The 19676-nt window shown below is 45.5% G+C and overlaps 1 protein-coding gene and 2 non-coding genes across 5 annotated transcripts; all 3 read left to right on the top strand.

Annotated features, from left to right (window-relative positions):
• The first annotated feature begins 2673 nt into the window (after window positions 1-2673).
• PABPC4 (poly(A) binding protein cytoplasmic 4) lies at window positions 2674-11272 on the top strand. 3 transcript variants are annotated; one of them, XM_088481031.1, is made up of 15 exons: window positions 2674-3399; window positions 4809-5002; window positions 5109-5224; window positions 5510-5649; window positions 5893-5987; window positions 6127-6264; window positions 6563-6658; window positions 7015-7287; window positions 7376-7463; window positions 7568-7684; window positions 8344-8462; window positions 9590-9683; window positions 9776-9906; window positions 10259-10359; window positions 10941-11272. In XM_088481031.1, exons 1-14 carry the CDS (start codon window positions 3207-3209, stop codon window positions 10343-10345), a joined length of 1881 nt encoding a protein of 626 aa, XP_088337157.1. In that variant the 5' UTR covers window positions 2674-3206; the 3' UTR covers window positions 10346-10359; window positions 10941-11272. The 3 variants fall into 3 exon arrangements, with proteins under 3 accessions (XP_088337157.1, XP_088337158.1, XP_088337159.1); XM_088481032.1 differs by lacking the exon at window positions 2674-3399 and adding an exon at window positions 3422-3520; XM_088481033.1 differs by lacking the exons at window positions 2674-3399; window positions 5109-5224 and having other exon boundaries at window positions 4864-5002.
• On the top strand, window positions 6813-6940 carry LOC148514718 (small nucleolar RNA SNORA55). Its single transcript, XR_015879467.1, has one exon. It is a non-coding gene; the product is annotated as a small nucleolar RNA SNORA55 (small nucleolar RNA).
• LOC148514719 (small nucleolar RNA SNORA55) lies at window positions 8061-8195 on the top strand. Its single transcript, XR_015879466.1, has one exon. It is a non-coding gene; the product is annotated as a small nucleolar RNA SNORA55 (small nucleolar RNA).
• Window positions 11273-19676: the final 8404 nt, after the last annotated feature.

Genomic DNA, 19676 nt, shown 5'->3' on the forward strand with positions numbered 1-19676 from the left:
TGCACCGCAGTATGGGAGAGAAAACTCCCCCTTCCAGCGATCTGTGTAAGACCCACAGCATATCACCCTAGTGCTGATGTTCTGTGTCTTACCTCCTGGATGGCCGGACTGTGCATGCTCGAGATGTCACAAACATCGTAAGAGCTCTCATGTGTAGATGGACCCCGGGAAACCATCACTGGTTAGCACACATACCAGTAGGTTACCCTGCCGATATGTGAAAAAACGATAATTGCGCTTATTGTTTTTTTAATAACATCTAAATAATTTTTTTCAATTACTATGGCAAAGGTGAAATAGTGAGAAATGTGCCTGGTTTCTTGTGGTCGAACATGTTAGTCCATGAGACGTTGTTTGTAGAACTGCTCTGACTGCTGTTACCCAGACTATCCAGACTTATCTCATGATTTGCAACAAAAACAACAGTCTGGACTCATCCTAATACTCGCCATGCATATGGATCTTGTGCAGCAATGAATTATAGGGTCAGTCCAAATGAGCATTTCTGTTACAGTGAATGAGCTTAAAGGGTCAGCACTGCAGCCACTTCATACAGGGTGAAAACCGGCGATAGTCAAGATTGACACCACGTTAATTGGTTGTGGAGGTGTTCAGCTCAAAATCATAGATTAATAGTGTATCAGAATTGCACAATTGGTTTAAACCTAGAATTGCCTTCTGTTCTGGTCCAGAGAAATGGCTTCAGTGCAATCCTAAGTGGATGGACTATTATATCCTACCCTCCAACATGTCCCCTTCCATCCGGTACAAAATGCTCTGCTCCTGGGCTTCCCACCTAATTAATGATTGCAGACACCTGTGTTGAGCAAGTTAATAGATGAGGCAGGTGTATCACCACAGGTGGCTGCAATCATCAATTAAGAGAGAAATCCAGGAGCAGAGCTTTTTGTACCGGATGGAAAGGGTCATGTTGGAGAGTCTGCTATATTATCCAGGGCAAGGGGAAAGTATTGCGTATCCAACAAGGGCACAATTGTTCAATATTCTGTTGAAATTGCATTCATCTCCACTACCCAATATACCTAACAGGTATGATGTCAGTATATTTGCTATATATGGCCAATACATGTCTTTTTTGCAGGTCTTTTTTTTATTTTAGGATATATATGTATATAAACCCTCACAGCCCAAACTTTAACTTTTTTTTTTTTTTTAATTGGTTACGCACCAATTGACGCCCACCCCCCAAGGGTTCCTGAACCTATTTTTCTATAAAAATAGCACTGATTATAGCACATTTGGCTCTTACCACCACTTAGGTATCCCTCAAAATGTTCTGCTCCTGGTCTTCCCACTAGATATATGATTGACATCACCTGTGTTGAACTAGTTAATTGATGAGGAAGGTGATTTTACACAGGTGGCAACAATCATGATTTTTCATGTGCCTCTTGGCGAGTGTTTGCCCTTCTCATATAATCAGGCAAGCAGATTAATTAATAAATGCATACATACATCATATAACTACCCTCCAACATGACCCCTTCCACCAGGTACAAAATGCTCTGCTCCTGGACTTCCCACCTAATTTGTAATTGTAGTCACCTGTGTTAAACTATGTAATTGATGAGACAGGTGATTCAACACAGGTGACTGCAATCATAAATTAGGTGGGAACAGTGGCGTAACTTCATCCCAGGTGTCTGGAGGCAAGATAAATGTTGGTGCCCCCCCTCTAAATTAAAGGTTACCACCACCCCTCCAGCCCAAGCTGCTGCTGCCCCCCCTATGCAGTTCCTTTTATACAATGCCCCAGTAGTGGTGCCCCTATGCAGTGCCCCCAGTATTAAGCCCCCTGTAGTGCCCCCAGTATTAAGCTCCCTGTAGTGCCCTCAGTATTAAGCTCCCTGTAGTGCCCCCAGTATTAAGCCCTCTGTAATGCCCCCAGTAATAAGCTCCCTTTAGTGCCCCAGTAGTAAGCCCCCTGTAATGCCCCAGTATTAAGCCCCCTGTAGTGCCCCCAGTATTAAGCCCCCTGTAATGCCCTCCCCCGCGCACACACACACACATACAAAAAAAAAAAACTTACCTTAACCCCTGCTCCACTGCCTGCTGCCTTCCGTCCCCGGCGCCCGCTCTTCGGAACTATGGGAGTGACGTCATTCCCATAGTGCACTGTGGGACCCGGAGCTCAAGAGGGAGCTCCTGCCGCCGCTGGCGCTGGGGGGGGGGGAGAGAAGGAGCGGGCGCCCGCTGGTAACACACTCAGCGGACGCCCGGCAAATGGGTGTCCTCCTTATTTACGCTACTGGAGGTGGAGCACTGATCAGCGGCGCTCATTCTCAATGCAGCTCCTCCTCAGCAGTGGCCGGCCCGGATGACAATGGAGCCAGATGCCCCCTTCAGGGCTGGTGTCCGGCGGCAACTGACTCCATTGTCTCTGGGAGTTCCGCCACTGGGTGGGAAGTTCAGGAGCAGAGCATTTTGTATCTGATGGAACGGGTCATGTAGGAGGGTCTGCATATATAATATGTGTGTGTGTGTCTGTGTGATATTGTTCATGACTGCACGATAAACGTGCCTCTTGCAATATGGCGGCGTATATTTCTTCCAATTCTCTATATGGTTGGCGGCCACAAGAGGTCGCTGTGACCATAGCGCAGGAGTTACCAGGGAAAGGACCCGGATATAAAAGCCGCGCTTTCACCCATATCCGGCCTCTCTGTAGCTCGCTGCCGAGCTGGGTGCCGGCCAGGCTGTGCTGTCTGTAAGCGGCCGGGGAGCAAAATTCAGAAACTCAAGGGGTAATAGCCACACCGTACAGGCCACCGCTCGGCATCCGGCTGTAACGCAAGATAGTAATAACCCCCCGGTGTCTGCAAGCAACGTCTCCTTCCATCCAGCCACGCTGCACCCAGTAACCCCACAGCACCGCTCTCAGTAGCAAGCACCAGTCTACTGCCCCTGACACAACAGCGCCCCCTAGTCTCCTGTGTAGCATCGGCCGGAGAGTTTAATCCATATTGTACTGTGCCCCATTTTTCCCCATATACCGAGCCTAGGCTGCTCACTGCCACACCGGGCAGCCCAAGCTGAGAGCAGCCACTTAGCCCGGCCTCACACTACTGCACAGCCTGCTGCCGGGCACACCACGTCTGCAATCGCCTTAATATTTCTATCTCTCCTGTGGAGATCAACCAGCCTGCCATCTCCTCCCCTCACTGGGCTACACTCCTGGGCGGGGGATGCACACAGCTAGCAGCAGCTACCCCATGGCGTCCCTCTATGTGGGTGACCTCCACCCCGATGTCACCGAGGCCATGCTGTATGAGAAGTTTAGTCCAGCAGGGCCTGTGTTATCTATACGGGTCTGCAGGGACATGATCACACGACGGTCCCTGGGATATGCCTATGTCAACTTTCAGCAGCCTGCAGATGGTGAGTGCCTGCATGCCTCCTAGGGCTGTGTACAGCCATCATCTGAACCCGCATTCCGCATGCACAGGGCTGAAGAATTGGCAATACGGAACACTTCTGCAATCATACACGACTTTTCTTAGTGGGTATTGAGACTTTTGAGTATGTTGCTTTGTAGCAATACAATCCGGATTTGAATTGTGTGCCATGTGAATGATTGGAATGGGTAAAAATAGAAAGCACCCTATTTGAGGAGCGTATTGCTGGGCTGATGTGTGGTGGGTTAGACCCAGGGAGTTCTGTGCAGCTGTAAGTAGAATATAAAGCTGCCTGGCTATAAATAAACCTCTCCGCCTGCCAGGTGCTGCTCTTTCTGAGACCACTTGCATGTACTATTAGTGCTAACCTAGAGTATGATTTCTCTTTAGTAAATGAAAACCTAACATTTATATTTTATACTATCTTACAGATGAAATGGCTATATATTATCTTGCAGATATTTTATATCAGGGGTGTTAAAGGAGAAAAGAAACAAACATAAAATTTGGCACAGTGGATTCATATGCAAAACATAAGACAACAACTGCTCTGTGAGCAGCATGAGCTATAGGTAAATTTCTTCCCCACGTGCGGTAGCACCATCACTAGACCAAATTCCTAATATAGTTTTCAGTTTTATCTGCTCTAGTTTGCGGAACCTGTAGTTCACCGAAGAGTTCAAATATAAACACACTGTAATAAAAAACAAAAACAGTTTACTTTCAGCCTTTTATTTCATAGTTGATAGTCTTGTCCTGAAGTAGTCTACCCCAAACACAGATATTCACACAATCAGTCATATATCTGTGATTACAAGAAAGACATGTGGAACAGTTATAGGAACAGCCACTATTATACATTTACAGCTCATATAAAGGCAATCGGAAAATCACCTGTAGATCCAGATCTGTTTAAACTAAAGGTGTGTATCCACTAGCAGATAGTGGAACGACCGTACGATTACAACATTGTAATCGTACAGTCGTTCCTCATGCCCTGTAGTGCCTACTCTGAACGATATGTTGTTCAGTGCAGGCACCCTCCCTCATTCCCGAACATGCCCAACCTGTCGTTATCGGCAGATATACAGACATATTCAGGCGATGATTGATGTCGAAATCGATCAGCAGGAGTGCACATCGCTGATCGTTTTTAACATTTTCAAGCCCGATGTGTGAACGATTAAGAGCGATTGAACGATGTCGCTATCGTTCAATCGCTCAATTTAATCGCCTAGTGGATACGCAGCTTAATTTCACAATGAGTAATGTCACGCCTGCTTAATATTCATTGACATTTGATCTCATAATATTTCTTTTGGTTTAGCTCTGTAGAAAATAAACTTCTATTACGTCCCTGTTCACTCTTACCAATGTTTTTGTATTTTGCAGCTGAGCGTGCGTTGGACACTATGAACTTTGATGTGATCAAAGGGAAGCCTATTCGAATTATGTGGTCTCAACGTGACCCATCTCTTCGGAAATCTGGTGTGGGCAATGTTTTCATAAAGAATCTTGACAAATCTATTGACAACAAAGCACTTTATGACACTTTTTCAGCATTTGGAAACATTCTTTCCTGTAAGGTTAGTTTGTCACTCCGTCTGTGTTTGGGATCAGGCTTTTTCTTTTCTCGTTTGTGGGCTGCACTTTGAGATTTGGAGGGATCTCCTGAGACTTACTCTCCTACAGGTGGTGTGTGATGAGAATGGCTCCAAGGGTTACGCTTTTGTGCACTTTGAGACACAAGACGCTGCAGACAGAGCCATAGAGAAGATGAACGGCATGCTCCTCAACGACCGCAAAGTGTGAGAGGCATTGTGTGCTGGGCGGGAGATGCTGTATGGTAGTAAGGCGGGAAGTGGTAAAGTGAGCACTCTTACTGGGGTGGCAACATGGGGAAGGCCTGTATTTCTCTGATCATGTGAGAAGAAATGATAAAGGGTGTTTTCTGTAAACATAATCTTATAGACTGCCTTCATGCATACCTGTTACAATCCAGAATTAAATGTCTCGTATAAAGCCAGAAAAAACAAAGCATGTGTCAAAATAAATTTGATTCTTGTGCCAAACACCTAAATTGTCTTATCCAGGTTTGTTGGCCGTTTTAAATGTCGAAGGGAGCGGGAAGCAGAGCTAGGAGCCAAAGCAAAGGAATTCACAAATGTTTACATAAAGAACTTTGGGGAAGATATGGATGATGAGCGACTGAAGGAGACTTTCAGCAAATACGGTAACTTTGTGAATTCCCGATTCCAATAAGTTGCTTCTGGCTTAGTGTGTGCCGTGGATAACCTTATGAGCTCCTTGGCTCTGCCCATGCATGTGGGCTTCTGGTTTCACGCGTATGCCGTGGTTAACCTAATGAGTCCCGACTCTGCTCCCGCATGTGGGCGCCTGGTATCATGCGTGTGCCGTGCACCTGCATGCTGTGACCCCGTGACCTCTGTGGTTAACTGGTGTCTCTTGGCTGCAGGGAAGACTCTGAGCGTTAAGGTGATGACTGACCCCAGTGGCAAGTCCAAAGGGTTTGGCTTTGTGAGCTTTGAAAATCATGAAGATGCAAATAAGGTAAGAGCTCCCCTGGAGAACAAGGCAGACCTATAATGTCTGCAGAGGAATGCCAGGTTTTCGGGAGCTCTGCAGAACTTGTGTGGTAAAATACGGGAGACTGTATTTGTTTTCTTTAACAGCCTGTTATTTCTATCAGGCCGTGGATGATATGAATGGAAGGGATGTTAATGGAAAGGTGATGTTTGTGGGCAGAGCACAGAAGAAGGTTGAACGACAGGCAGAACTCAAAAGGAGGTTTGAGCAGTTGAAGCAGGAGAGAATCAGCCGTTATCAGGTTTGTATGCACTAGTTCTTCCATGTATAGAAAGTGTGACAATTAAACAAGTTTGAGCAATGTTTATTTTATTTATTAACAGTTTCTTATATAGCGCAACATATTCTGTTGCGCTTTACAATTGGAAACATTTATAGAACAAAACAGGGTAATAACAGACAGATATATAGGTAGGAAGGCCCTGCTTGCAAGCTTAAAATCTATCAATGTTTAATAGACGTTTCACTTCTAAGAGTAATTCAATACTGAATATCTTTATCTTGACATGTTCTGTATGGATGTGTTTGACTTTTCTCAGGGTGTAAATTTGTATATAAAAAATTTGGATGATACAATTGATGATGAGAAGTTGAGGAAGGAGTTTTCTCCGTTTGGATCAATCACAAGTGCCAAGGTGAGAGGCAGCCCCTAGCTCTGACTTTGTGTACCCCCTCAAAGTACGGCCTTTTAGAAAGTTGTTTTTCCTACCAGAAAGGAGCGCAATTTGGTTAATAATGGCTTGCATGGAGTCCTAAGAATTTCCAATGTCGTCCAAGTTATGTCCCAATGCACTGTGAACTCATCCTGTCCCTGCTGTGTACCGTGCGGGGGGAGGTCACCCAGTGCTATAATAATGCTGAGGAAATCCAGATTGAGCATATGCCTTGTGTTCTGTCTCTACACCTCTGCCACATGCAGACATTTACTTAGCATTTGGGATTTTGCTGTAAATGTATAGTGCTACACTTCAATGCATGCTGTCATTTGCAGGTAATGCTAGAGGATGGACGTAGCAAAGGATTTGGGTTTGTTTGCTTTTCCTCACCAGAAGAAGCCACTAAAGCAGTCACTGAGATGAATGGAAGAATTGTAGGCTCTAAACCTCTTTATGTGGCATTGGCTCAAAGGAAGGAAGAACGGAAAGCTCATCTTACCAACCAGTATATGCAACGTATAGCAGGAATGAGGGCCCTACCTGCCAACACTCTGATCAATCAGTTTCAGCCTGCACCTGGCGGATACTTTGTACCAGCTGTGCCACAGGTTGGTCTCGGTTTAAGAAGGGAATGTGGGTTTTATGTAATTTGCCTTCATGTGCCTTTTTTGTGTAATGTGGTCTCTCATTTTACAGGCTCAAAACAGACCTACATATTATGCACCTAATCATATGACTCAGATGCGACCTGGCCCTCGCTGGCAACAGACGGGACGTCCTCAAGGTTAGCATACTAAGAAATCTGCTTTTTACTGTCTACACCTTTGACATGTGTGCACATTCACATCCTGCTGCATGTGCAGTAATCACATTTATTTGCATTTTTAGGCTTTCAGCCCATGCCCAACACACTACGACAGAGTGGCCCTCGCCAGTCACTACGCCATCTGCCACCCTCAAGTACTCAGGGTACCCGTGGTATCCCCAGCGTAGTCCAGAGAGTTGGTGAGAAAATTATCTGACACATTAGGCCTTCCCAGTAGCGCCATGTTTTTTTTCATTTTTGTTTGGTTTCAAGGATTCCTCAGGACTTATTAGTACCACCTGTAGATCTATTCTATTGTCACTTAACACATCTGTGCTCCAGTTAAATGACCTGGAAAACGTTCGCTGTTAGAGTTCCATGGGAACCAAGTTTGAGAAACACTGTCCTTTTAGGGCATCCTCGCATGAGCAAAGGACGCTAGACCGGCAATTTTTACATTTGCACTTCTGATCAGAGGAAATTTTGTAAATAATATGCAGTGTAAGTAGAATCTAAGTTATAAAATGTTAGAATATAAATATGTAGTTATGTTTTACTGTGTAATACTGTTATAATGCACTGTAAACTCATCCTATACCTGCTACATGGTGCAGTTGGGGAAAGATCACACTGTGCTATAAAAAAATGCAAAGGAAATCCAGATAGAGCATGTTACACCTTGTGTTCTGTCTCTACAACTTTGAAACATGCATATCTTTTCGTTTTGGAATCATTGTCTTATGGTACATCCTTACCTGTTGTGGTTAGAGTGGATTTTACATGTTAGGCAGTGTTTTCATCTTCTGTTTGTCATGTGTTTATATTTATCAGGTTTTTTTTTATTTATTATTCTGAACAGGATTATCTTCTGCTACTCAGACAATAGGCCCCCGACAACCAGTGTCTGCTCCTCCACCACGAGCTGTTCCTCCGTACAAGTACACCCGTTGCCCACTTCCTGGAGTGCAGCCTTTGCAGGTACTGCCTTATTTTTTGAGAAAAGAAGTCAAATGCACTATATACACCTGTCAGCACTCAGCAAAGTAACTATGCCAGTGGTTCCCAAATTGGGTGCCTCGGGTTGGTGGTTTCTGCCATGTAACCTGGTTTTATAACAGATAGAGGTTGGGCAACGAAAATAAAATCTCTCGTTTGGTTGGGGAACACTGTGACCATAGGTTATAGGGGGTCTGTTTATTACCATGCGCCTTTTTCTCCTCATTGAGACCTCCATTTCCACTTATCGCAGCAATGGAGAATGTCTTGGCACTGACATTTATTACAAAGTCACCTGTGAGGTGTTAGTCACCCCTCTGTCCTGCCTGTATGCGATACGGAATGGCATGCACGGGATCTCATTCAGAACGGACGTGTTTGATGATCATTTGGTGATTGTTGTGGGACTGGCAATTAACCATAGTTCCATCTGATGGAGTTATTTGTTCATGGGTAAGCGACACAAAGCTCAACTTTGTAGTCCAAATAACGCTTCACTGCCATACTTTTTTTTTTTTTTTTTACAAAAATGCTGAAAAAAAGGGTTATCGCTTCATACGTCTGCCCTATAGAGGGCAGCCCAGGAGTGAGAGACTTTTTCTCACACAGAACAAAAACCCGGGTATTTGCATGTGTACCAGCATCGACCTGGGTTTTTGCTATGTGTAAATGGAAAGGACCCGGGACAAAGTCCTGCATCCACAACCCTGCTCCGTACCAGGGTCGGCGACTGAGACCCGGTAAATTCATGGGTTAATAAACCTGTGTATTTCCTGTATGTGTTTATCATATATTACTCCGTGTATATCATACATTACTCCCTAGACAGTGACATGGAAATAATAATCTTAATTTTGTATGTTTGCAGAAAATATAACTTGCTTGTTGGTCTACAAAGAGGGAGCACACACTAAACTGGAACTTACACGTGTGTTGTGATAGAGAATTTATTACAGATGTGCAGGGTAATTAAAGGGAGACTTGGTATTACATGCAGTTCTGAGATTACCATATAGAAACAAAAAGCAACATGGTTTAGAAACATAAATGGCTGTGTACTTTTATATTTACGTGCTCAACAGTAATGTGGTCTTCTCCTTTTCCCACAGACACCGCAGCCTGCTGTCCATGTGCAGGGCCAGGAACCTCTCACAGCCTCAATGCTTGCTGCTGCCCCACCCCAAGAACAGAAGCAGATGTTGGGTGAGTCCTATGTGGTTTTATTTTATAAGGAAGTGGTTTGGATGTTGAAGGGGAGATGATAAAAACAGATGCTGTCTTCCATCACTCCATAGGGGAGCGTCTCTTCCCTCTTATCCAAGCCATGCACCCGTCATTGGCGGGTAAGATTACAGGAATGCTGCTGGAAATTGACAACTCAGAGCTTCTACACATGCTGGAGTCCCCAGAGTCCCTGCGCTCCAAGGTACATGGTTCTAGGCTTCAGTGGCTATTCTTTGCAGCAATTATGGCTTCAATGAACTAACTGGTATTACCTTTGTGTCTTGATCTGGACTGTATGATATCCTTTAATCACTGTAATTGTATAATAACACAGCACAAGTAGCCTACATTTCAATTGGTTAAACTTATAACAATATTGGTTTGAGGTCTAATAGATGTATGACCTGACTTGTCAGGGCGTTGGCTCATTGACCACAATAATAGTGTGGCAATGAGAGGGATGAGCTATGTCAGGCATAATTGGTAGCTAATTAAAGAGTTTCTTATTGTCACTAGGCAATGGACATATTTTAGTTTGACTTTACCTTGTCCAGGTGGAGGAGGCTGTGGCTGTTTTGCAAGCTCACCAAGCCAAGAAGGATGCTGCTCAGAAGGTGGGGATCGTTGCTGCTACCTCCTGAACCAGGGTAAACCTGTAAGTAGTATATGCTACCATCTGATCATCTTATCTATAATATAGCACCAACTTATGACACACCACTTTACAGAGGTGGTTAATCATTCTCAGTAGTCATTGCCCCAGTGGAGCTTACAGTCTAAATCCGTAACACCACACACCTGTGGCAATTTTGTCCTAAGCCAATTAGCCTAAAAGTATGTTTAGACTTTCTGAATCGTATGTGCTACCAATCCCATAGAAAAGCTACTTTTGCTGAGCATAACGGTGCAGATCTAAGTACAGAATGTAAATGGTGGATAGCGTGCTTTTGTCCTCTGTCAGACTGGAACCAGTGCAGTTATTGACAGCTGAAGGACACATGATTAGTAAAACGGTACTCAACGTGAGCAGTGTCCCGTATGGATGTTACCTTTATCATTATTACATCACCAAGGGTTTGCTTGAAAAGGAGGTGATCTAATTCACACCTGCATCCCAAAGTAATAGTAATCTAATTGTAGCTGTCATGCTCATTAGACTGTAATGCAGGCTATGAATAAAGGTCAAACTTTTGCAGAATTGAAAGTTGTCTAACTTCTCTTTAACGTGTATTACAGGGAGTAAAGAAGCCAAATAATCCCAGAATGTGTGAGTTTCGGAAGTGTCTGCCAAGAGTCCAATCTCCTTCACATGCTGCTTATCTCGGCCGGAGATACTGTCTTGTTTGTAAAACATGGGGTCTATGCACTATGTCGCTTTATGCTCTTGGGATGAGAAGTCGCATCTTGAGTGAGCGCCTCCAGGATCCTTTCTGAGGAAATCCTGACCTTTTTTTATTTTATTTTCCAGATTGCAAATTTTAGTTTTTGCACTTTTAGTTTCACAAAGTTTGTTTGAATGTGACATCCAAATCGTTTCTCAGTGAAATAATAAAATATTTCAGAGTCTAGTTGATTTCATTTTTGAAAATGTATGATCGTACAAAGCTAGTACACAGCTTTTCTTTTTTTTTCATCAATACATTTTTATTGAAAATAAAGGTACAGAAAAAAGAGAAGGGGGCATAAATAGCAAAAAAGAGAAACAATAGCAACAAGAAAATAAAGAAAAGGTAAATAAGAGGACATCTATAGATATCAAACAAATATCACAATACAAATATATAACAGATAAATACATTAGGTATCTGAGTCTCCCGTGGGAAGTTCGTTTGGATTACAAGGGGAGGGCGGGGTTTGTGGGGTAAGTTTTACAGAGGGCGCACCTTTACTATCGGCAACGTAGATATGCCATAGATACCACTTCACACTAAGAGGATGGAGCCATAGAATAAACAGCGTCTCTAGTCTCCATTTCGAAATGGAATTGGGTTTTCGTAATGACTTTGGCAAATGAGGGAGGGAAAGGGGATGTCCAATGTTGGGCTATATTAGCCCTAGCGTATATTAAAATGTGACCAAGGACCTAACGAGCAGATTTGGAAATAGTAAGAGGGTACCAGTGTAGAAGGGCTAGGGAGGGATCTAGAGGTGATGTAAGTCCAAGGACAGCCTTTATAAGAGAAAATACATTAGCCAGAAAGGATGCAAAAAGGGGCATTCCCAGAAGATATGAAAGATTGTACCTTCAGAGTGGCAAAGACGTCAGCAAAATTTAGAGACTAGGCCATATCCTATGTAGTCTAGAGGGGGTCAAGTACAATCTGTTTACAAGTTTAATATGCATTTCAGTGTGATTAGTGCATTTGAATAGAGAAAAGGAAGATAAATTAATAGATTCCCATTGTTTAAGGGTAAAAGAGCATTGGAGATCAGTTTCCCAGTGGAGCTGAATAGAAGATTTGGTCATCAGATCAGCGGGAGACAATAATAAATACCAAAAGAATATGGCCCACTACTGATGATGCATCTAACAATATACATTGTTCCCATGTTTAAAGTTTCCCTATTCAGAGCTGTCTGTAGCTCTAATATTAATGCCACCAAATTTAGTCATTATACTATTGAAGGGGATGTCGTTTAAATCCTGGCTGACGGTATATAGTGGGGTTAGGTTTAAGCTGCGGGAGGGAGGGTGAGGATACTTATTGACAAGTGTTGGTATAACGAAAAAAACAATCAAACTTATGGCCCTGCGCTCCAAAGCAGCGTGGGTCACTAATAAGTCACCAACCTACAAATACATAGTTAAAAACAGTGACACCACTTGCGCTAAGGATTGTTCCAGCTGACCGTATTCTCATCAACTGTGTTCCAAATTCTCGCTTGGTCCTGTTTCATATAAAGATAAAAATCAATGGTGTAATTTTGTTGGATGGGTTAACATCCCATAAGAGTCCAAATCAGTATATAGGAAGATGGTGTCTAAGTCCCTTTCTAAAGTCCAGACATCGCCACATATCACCCAAATGTGGTGGACAAGGGTACACAGGGTAAACTCTTACATGTATGCTTACACGAGACAGGATGGTGAAAAGCTCATAAAGGTTTCTTTACATCAGGGGTTACCGGTCGATAGCGGTGGACATCCGAGAGCAGCCAGCAGCAGCCAATAAGTCAGGCAGATTCTTAGTGGCTGCTGCACCCAGGACCAGCGCATTGCGCTTAGCTGGCCCTGCACCGCAGAGAGGCGCCTCCACCGTCTACTCCATTTTCCGTGGTGCCCACTGAGAATTTGTTACCAGCGAGTGCCCAGCAGCTCCTTCCATGCAGCCGGAGACTCGAGCTCTCTCCAGAGCTCCGCCTTCTGGCTCCTGCAGTGGGTGAAGGGAGAGACATCTGACTGGCAAACTAGTAAAAACACGTTTGTTTGGTAGCAATAAAAGCAGTTGCCATACCATTTGCATAAATACCCGGGTTCCAGTGCAGTGGTGTGCTATATTTTACATCTACAGTATATGCAATTATGCTATCATAGGTCCAATCCTAGAGAAGATCCCAGCTGATGTAAAGAAACCTTTATTATCTTTTCACCATCCTGTCTTGTGTAAGCGTTTGCACTGTGTACCCTGTCCACCACATTTGGATGATATTACAGAAGTGGGACTGTCTGGACTTTGGAAAGGGACTTGAACACAAATTTCCTATTTACTGTTTTGAACACTTATGGGGTCTATAAGTTAAAATGCAAGAAAATGAATAACTAACCTACAATTAAATTTTTATTTTTCCTCTTTGTTAAAACTGAAAAAGAAACTAACTAACGTGCCAGAGAAATTGCTCTCTCAGCTCCAAACTCGCAGTTGAATTTTCTGATGAGGATGTTGATGTTCGTTGTGACTACCATTATTCTGTACTAGAAATTGCATTTAATGGACAGTTTTCCTCTTTCTCCATTAGGGGGCATAGGGACTCAATGGTATAGCCTGGAGAGGAGAGAGTTTGGGCACCAACTAGTTACATATTCTTTCCCATCACCCCAGGCCTCCTCCACTATACCCAATCCGGGATATTTTTTTTTTTTTTTTGTGGGGGGGGGGTTACTGTGTTTTTTTATTTACTTAGGGTGTCTTTGTTAGGCACCCGAAAGGATGCCCTCGCAGCTGCTCCAGCGCCGGTGATTTCCACTGCGAGACAGCCGGACTCAGCAATGTCAGGTTCCACTGCCGGGTGCTGTGGTCAGGTAAGTGCGGCAATGTTGGACCTAGGTGCCCTGTTCCAACAGCGCAGATTAAAACAGGACACTGCTGTAAGTGGTGACAGCCAGGCCAGAGGGGGTTTACACCAGCAGGGGAGATAGCATCATCCTGTTAGTTCCTCTCCCATCCTTGGGAGCGCTCGCACAGGGTGAGAGCCTGCCTCAGACACACTCCTCACTCCACCTCCTTGGGCATAGTGAGCAGCCATTTTAGACACTGTCTGCCTCAGCTCCACAGGGAGAGAAGCTTAGGGCTCTGGTCTCCACATATACCTTGCTGGCTGGACCGTTGAGCAGTATTTTTCCACCGTAATCTGCATTGATTGTGACTTCTGCCGCATGAATGGTTGTGCCCTGCCGTTTGCTGTCCTACTTGGATACCGCTACTTGGACATCTCAGGGTCAGTCTGCTGCTTTAATTTACTTTTAAATCTGTATCAATTGGAGCCCCACTGGTTGAAGTTGGTACTGTTTACAACTCTTTGCATTTCCCTGTAACACCACAGCATTAGCTTTTGTGTGTGGGGATGTCTTGGATTGCATTACAATGTCTTCCAAGAACAAAGCTCCCAAGAAGGTAGGTGCTTCTATGGGGGTGAGGCGACCGGTCTCTGAACTGACGCTGGAATCCCGACAAGGGAGTTAAGATAGGCGTTGAAATACCGATGCCGGAATCCAGGAGGATTTGTGCCCAAACGAAGGTAAACCCCGGGGTGCCCATAATGTTAGCTGCGTGAGGGGGAGAGTTAAGTTTAGGTCAGTTAGTGGGGTTAGGTATTTTGGCGGGGGAGGTTAGGCACCCCTAGGGAGAGGGTTAGGTTTAGGCACTAAGGGGGGAGCCAATTTTAGGAGCTAACGGGGAGGGTTAGGCTGCAAGAAGGGAGGGAGGGTTAGCGGGAGAAGGGGTAGGGTAAGTATACTTACCCGACCCGTTGGGATACCAACAATCGGGATGCCGCTGTCGGTATTGTGACAGGAGGCATCCTGACAGCCGGCATTACATACCCATTCCGCTTCTGTAACACGCACGTGTAGAACATGTGCTAATACTATCAACAGGACCCAGATCACGATGGCCTTTGTGGCCATTGTTTCACGGCTGACAAGAGGGAGGCTCTTTCAACTGCGGCATCCAGTCAGGAGCCGGCTTCAATGTTGAAGTTGGTTAAATGTTGAAGTTGGTTTCCAGGCTTCCGTCCCCAGCTCTGCTCCCCCTGCCTTCTATGCATCTACTATCGTCTGTAGTAGACACTCCGTGGATGCAGTTGTTTACTCAGTCTGTACAGGGACTGGCGCAAGTGTCCATATCCTTCCAGCAGATGCTAGACAGAAATTGTGCATCCAAGCGTAGGCCTCCCAGATGCAAGAGCTCTACACCCCTGTCTGGTGGCGATTCTGAGGTTTCCTCAGAACATTATAATAGCTTCTCAGTTGCCTCCGATGTTGAGACTTTCTCAATACCCAAGGATTCTGAGCAGACTCCTAAGTCCAAAGCTCCGGTATTCAAGTATCAGAAGAGGGTAATGACTGAGGGCCTGATTCAGAGCCGGACGCTATTTGCAGACGCTCGTTCAGAAAAAGGGGCTGGCTATTTAAATTAAGCGCTCGCTCTTTGCGGTCTGTTGATGCCTCTATGTCTGAACGAACGAAACATGCGCTCACTATTTTGGAAAAACGGCCCCTGGCCGCTCGCATCATACGTCATCTCCGTTATTTATTAGATTAATCGAGTACATCGAAAGGAGTATGAACTGCTCGCAGTGCTTGTGGTTGGATTTTCCTACCGCAATCATGCAAACAGTTCAGGCTAAAAGACAACCAAGTGACGTGGTAGATGACGCTGCTTTGTTAATTATGCACACCCTTAAAACGCCCGTTTGGCACGCCTGCGTTCGGATCTCCACTCCCCGTTTTCAAGCACCTTCCCCTGTTACCACCCACAAACGCCTCATCCTGTCACTCAAATTAGCTGGCATTCGCTATTTTGTGAGCACACGATTTTCGACCGCACTGACTGGTCGCGCATGCGTACTAAAACCCATACGCATGCGCAGATGTGCGAACATCGCTCGGAGCGAACGAGCGGCAGCTTACGAGCAGCTCTGAATCAGGCCCTGAGTCCCCTGATTTCAGGGGTCATCCTCCAAGGGATAGAAGCCAAGAGGAAAGCTGCCTTGGTCTACTAGACGCCCTGCTCCCAAGCCAGCTTTCAAGCCTGCAGCATGATGGGACGGGCCTTCACCAGGTTGACCCCAGTGTGGGAGGGCGGCTTTTCGCACAGGTTTGGTTAAGGACCACAACCGACACTTGGGTCAGAGGTCGTTTCTCAGGGATACACACTGAATTTTCAGAGGTGTCTTCTGGAGCTGTTCTTTTCCACCAGATTTTCAGCAAATCCAGGAAAGGCAAAAGTTTTCAGAGAGTCCATTTGCTCCCTTTTGGCTTCCAGGTTTATCATTCTGTTCCCCCCATCTCAAGAGGTAGGAGTTTCTATGCCAACCTCTTCCTAGTCCAGAAACCGGACGGTTCATTCCTTCCCATTCTCAGAGCTGAACAGGTATCTGCGGATCCCCAGGTTCTGCATGGATTCGCTTCATTCCATTATTCCAGCTCTGGAGCCATGGGATTTCATGGCATCCTTAGATATCCAGGATGTGTCATCGACCAGCGCTTTCTCAGGTTTGCGGTTTGGTCTGATCATTGCCAGTTTTGGGCCTTGCCAGTTTTGGGCCTTACCATTTGGACTGTCCATGTCTCCTCATGTTTTCACAAAAGTCATGTCAGTGCACCTGCGTCGCAGAGGTGACAGGAGCTTACCTTACCTGGACAACCTCCTCCTGGCCCAGTCTCTGGATGTTTTGGTGGACCACATTCGTCTGATGGTGGATCGATTACAGTCACACAGGTGGATAATCAACTAGCGAAAGTCTACATTGATGCCTTCTCAGATGATGTTACACTTGGGAGCCCAGCAGGATTCAACGGGTCTTCTTTCCGGCAGTTAAGATTCAGGGCCTGCAGTCCAGGGTTCGCACATTCCTCAGTCACCGCCGTGTGAACTTATGGTGGTGTACAGGGCTCTTTGCTTAGCGCAGCTTCTCCTCCAAGGTTGCCCGGTCAAGGCATAGTCAGACAACATGACAGCTGTCGCCTACATCAACCATCAGAGCGGCACACTTGGTGCCATGAAAGTCGGACGCATCCTCCGCTGGGCAGTGTCATCTTCCAGGTCTGTGGTGTTCATACCCAGCGTACAGAATTGGGAGGTGGACTGCCTAAGCTGCCAGGACGTACACTCAGGTGAGTGGGCTCTCCATCCAGATGTCTTTCAATTACTGGTTTGTCGTTGGGGCCTTTCAGATATAGACATGATGTGGTCTCGCCACAACCACCAGCTGCCGAGGTATTGCTCCAGGGATCCTGGAGCTCTCCTGGTAGACACTCTTGCGGTGTTATAGATGTTTCTGCTCATTATATCTTTCCTCCACTCTCAATGATCCAGCGAGTTCTCTGCAAGTTCATGTTGGAAAGAGGCACGATGATCCTGGTTGCTCTGGATTGACCGCAGTGGGTGTGGCATGCCAATCTTGTAGACCTCTCTATTGGCACTCCTCTATGTCTGCCCCTCCGGTTGGATGTTCTATCTCAGGGCCCATGCTTCCATCCGGACCTGGCCCGCCTCGCTTTTACGGGGTGACTCTTTAAACATCCATTCTGAGAGCAAAGGGATTTTCCATAAAAGTCATCCGTACCATGCTTAGTGCCCGGAAGCCTTCTTCGGCTTTAATCTATCACCGCATTTGGCGGACATACTTTGAAAGGTTTTCAGCCAGGGGTTTCAGTTCCAGTTCATTACAGCTCACACAAGTATTTTCCTTTCTGCAAGTATGGTTAGATTTGGGTCTCCGGCTTTCTTCATTGAAGATGCAGGTCTCCGTCCTAGCTGTCCTCTTTCAGTGGCAGCTTGCTCTCCTATCAGACATACTATACACTTTTTTCTTCTTCGGGGTCCATAGGGATCCACAGGGATACCATGGGGATATTATGGTTGGAAGACCAGGCACCAAACAGTTAAAGCTTTGGCTCCCAGAATGCCCCTGGTCCTCCTCCATATATATCCCGCCCCTAGCCATAGGACTTCAGTTTGTTTGGTGTGGCAGGATTCAGACACACCTTTTGTACAGGGGACTGCTTAGGCAGTCCTAAGCTTTAATTTTATGATTTATTTTACTTTATGTTTTCTTGAGTTGGCAGTTAAGCGTCTGTATTAAGACGCATGGGCTACGACTCCATCTACCTCCGCCGGGCTGCAACATCAGTAATTGTGCTGGTGAAATTGGCGGGCCGTGGCTGAGCTTAGCTCGCAGCAATGCTGCGACCTGGACTGCACCGGATGCTCGGAGATGTCAGGTAAGGTGATTCCTTGCTTCCAGGCAATCACGCACGGCAGTCCTTGCTTCTGGTGTAGATGCACCAGAAGCCGCTGCTGTAAGTACCAGGGATTGTCCGCATTCTTACTACACCAGCCGGGGCCTTATTGTCTGACACCGGGGATCGGCAGCAGACGATATCTGCTGCCACGAGGCCAGCGTACCCAGTTGGTTAATGCAGTTTAGGGGAGGTAGGCGCTCCCCCAGCAGCTCCTCCCCTAACCCAGACGCAGTACTGATAAATAGGTTTTGCACGCATGGGTTGCTCCGCCTACCCTCCACATGTTTGAGACGCTCATGGTCCACGAAGTGCACCTGGTAGCTGTTGGTCTCAGGAGGGTCTGGGTCAGTCTCCCTGTATACTTCTCCTTTGGTTAAGGTATATGGTGCTCTATCCTACTATTCATTTGCGTTGCTGTAGTTGATTTTGAGCCCATTGTAATTATATTACATATGCATTGCATGTGACTGTTGCTAGCTGCTATTTCTTTTTATCATTTGATAACACAGGAATATGTGGTTGTACATATTCCTCAGCAATTCACGAATATATGCATACTTATGTTCCTTTATTTTCCCTTATATTGCAATGTAGAATAATTAAAAATGTTAAGATGAGATTTGGTATTAGTACAACTGTGTGAGGTGCAGCTGTGTCTCATTTGTTGAATGGTCTCAGGCCTGGAGAGATATAAGGCCTACCCTTTTCCTCTCCAAAGTAAATAGATGGGTCCCTGTTGCATCAGTCATTTTGTTTAATGTTTGATATAAAAGCATATTATATAATGCAGGGATGGGGAACCTCAGGCCCAGGGGCCATATAAGGCCCGCGGAATCACTTGGTCTGGTCTGGGGCTTTTTGTCTGCTAGCCTCATCTGCTAGCAGGGTGCCTAGAATTACACCCTGTAGCCAGAATCAATGCAGCAGTGCCGTCTGGAGCATCCTTAAGACACTTCAGACAGTCACACCGCTGTCCTTAGAGCTCCTCAGGATGCTCCGGGCATTGCTGTAATCACCAGCGATTGAGGCCCTATCCCCTTGTGACTTCACACGGAGGGGACGTGGCCTGCACCGGGCCCACGAATAATGTTTTATATATCAAAATGGTCCTCCGCAGAAAAAAGGTTCCCCACCCCTGATATAATGTATTAAAAAGTATATACAGATTAGTGTTTATTTCTATGTAGCAGTGATTAACTGCGGAGATATGGATAAGTTAGAACTGATGAGGCAGCCATGTTTTTTTATGGTTCAGATAGAAAGGACTTGGAAGTTTAAAATCAAGC

This window comes from Taudactylus pleione, unplaced genomic scaffold, assembly GCF_031769625.1.
Source record: "Taudactylus pleione unplaced genomic scaffold, aTauple2 ptg000260l, whole genome shotgun sequence".
NCBI classification, from domain to species: domain Eukaryota; kingdom Metazoa; phylum Chordata; class Amphibia; order Anura; family Myobatrachidae; genus Taudactylus; species Taudactylus pleione.

Coding starts and splice junctions, on each gene's coding strand:
- PABPC4 (XM_088481031.1), top strand. CDS start 3,207: ATGCACACAGCTAGCAGCAGCTACCCCATGGCGTCCCTCTATGTGGGT. Junction 6,265..6,562: donor AGAGAATCAGCCGTTATCAG/GTTTGTATGCAC, acceptor GACTTTTCTCAG/GGTGTAAATTTGTATATAAA. Junction 7,464..7,567: donor ACAGACGGGACGTCCTCAAG/GTTAGCATACTA, acceptor TTGCATTTTTAG/GCTTTCAGCCCATGCCCAAC.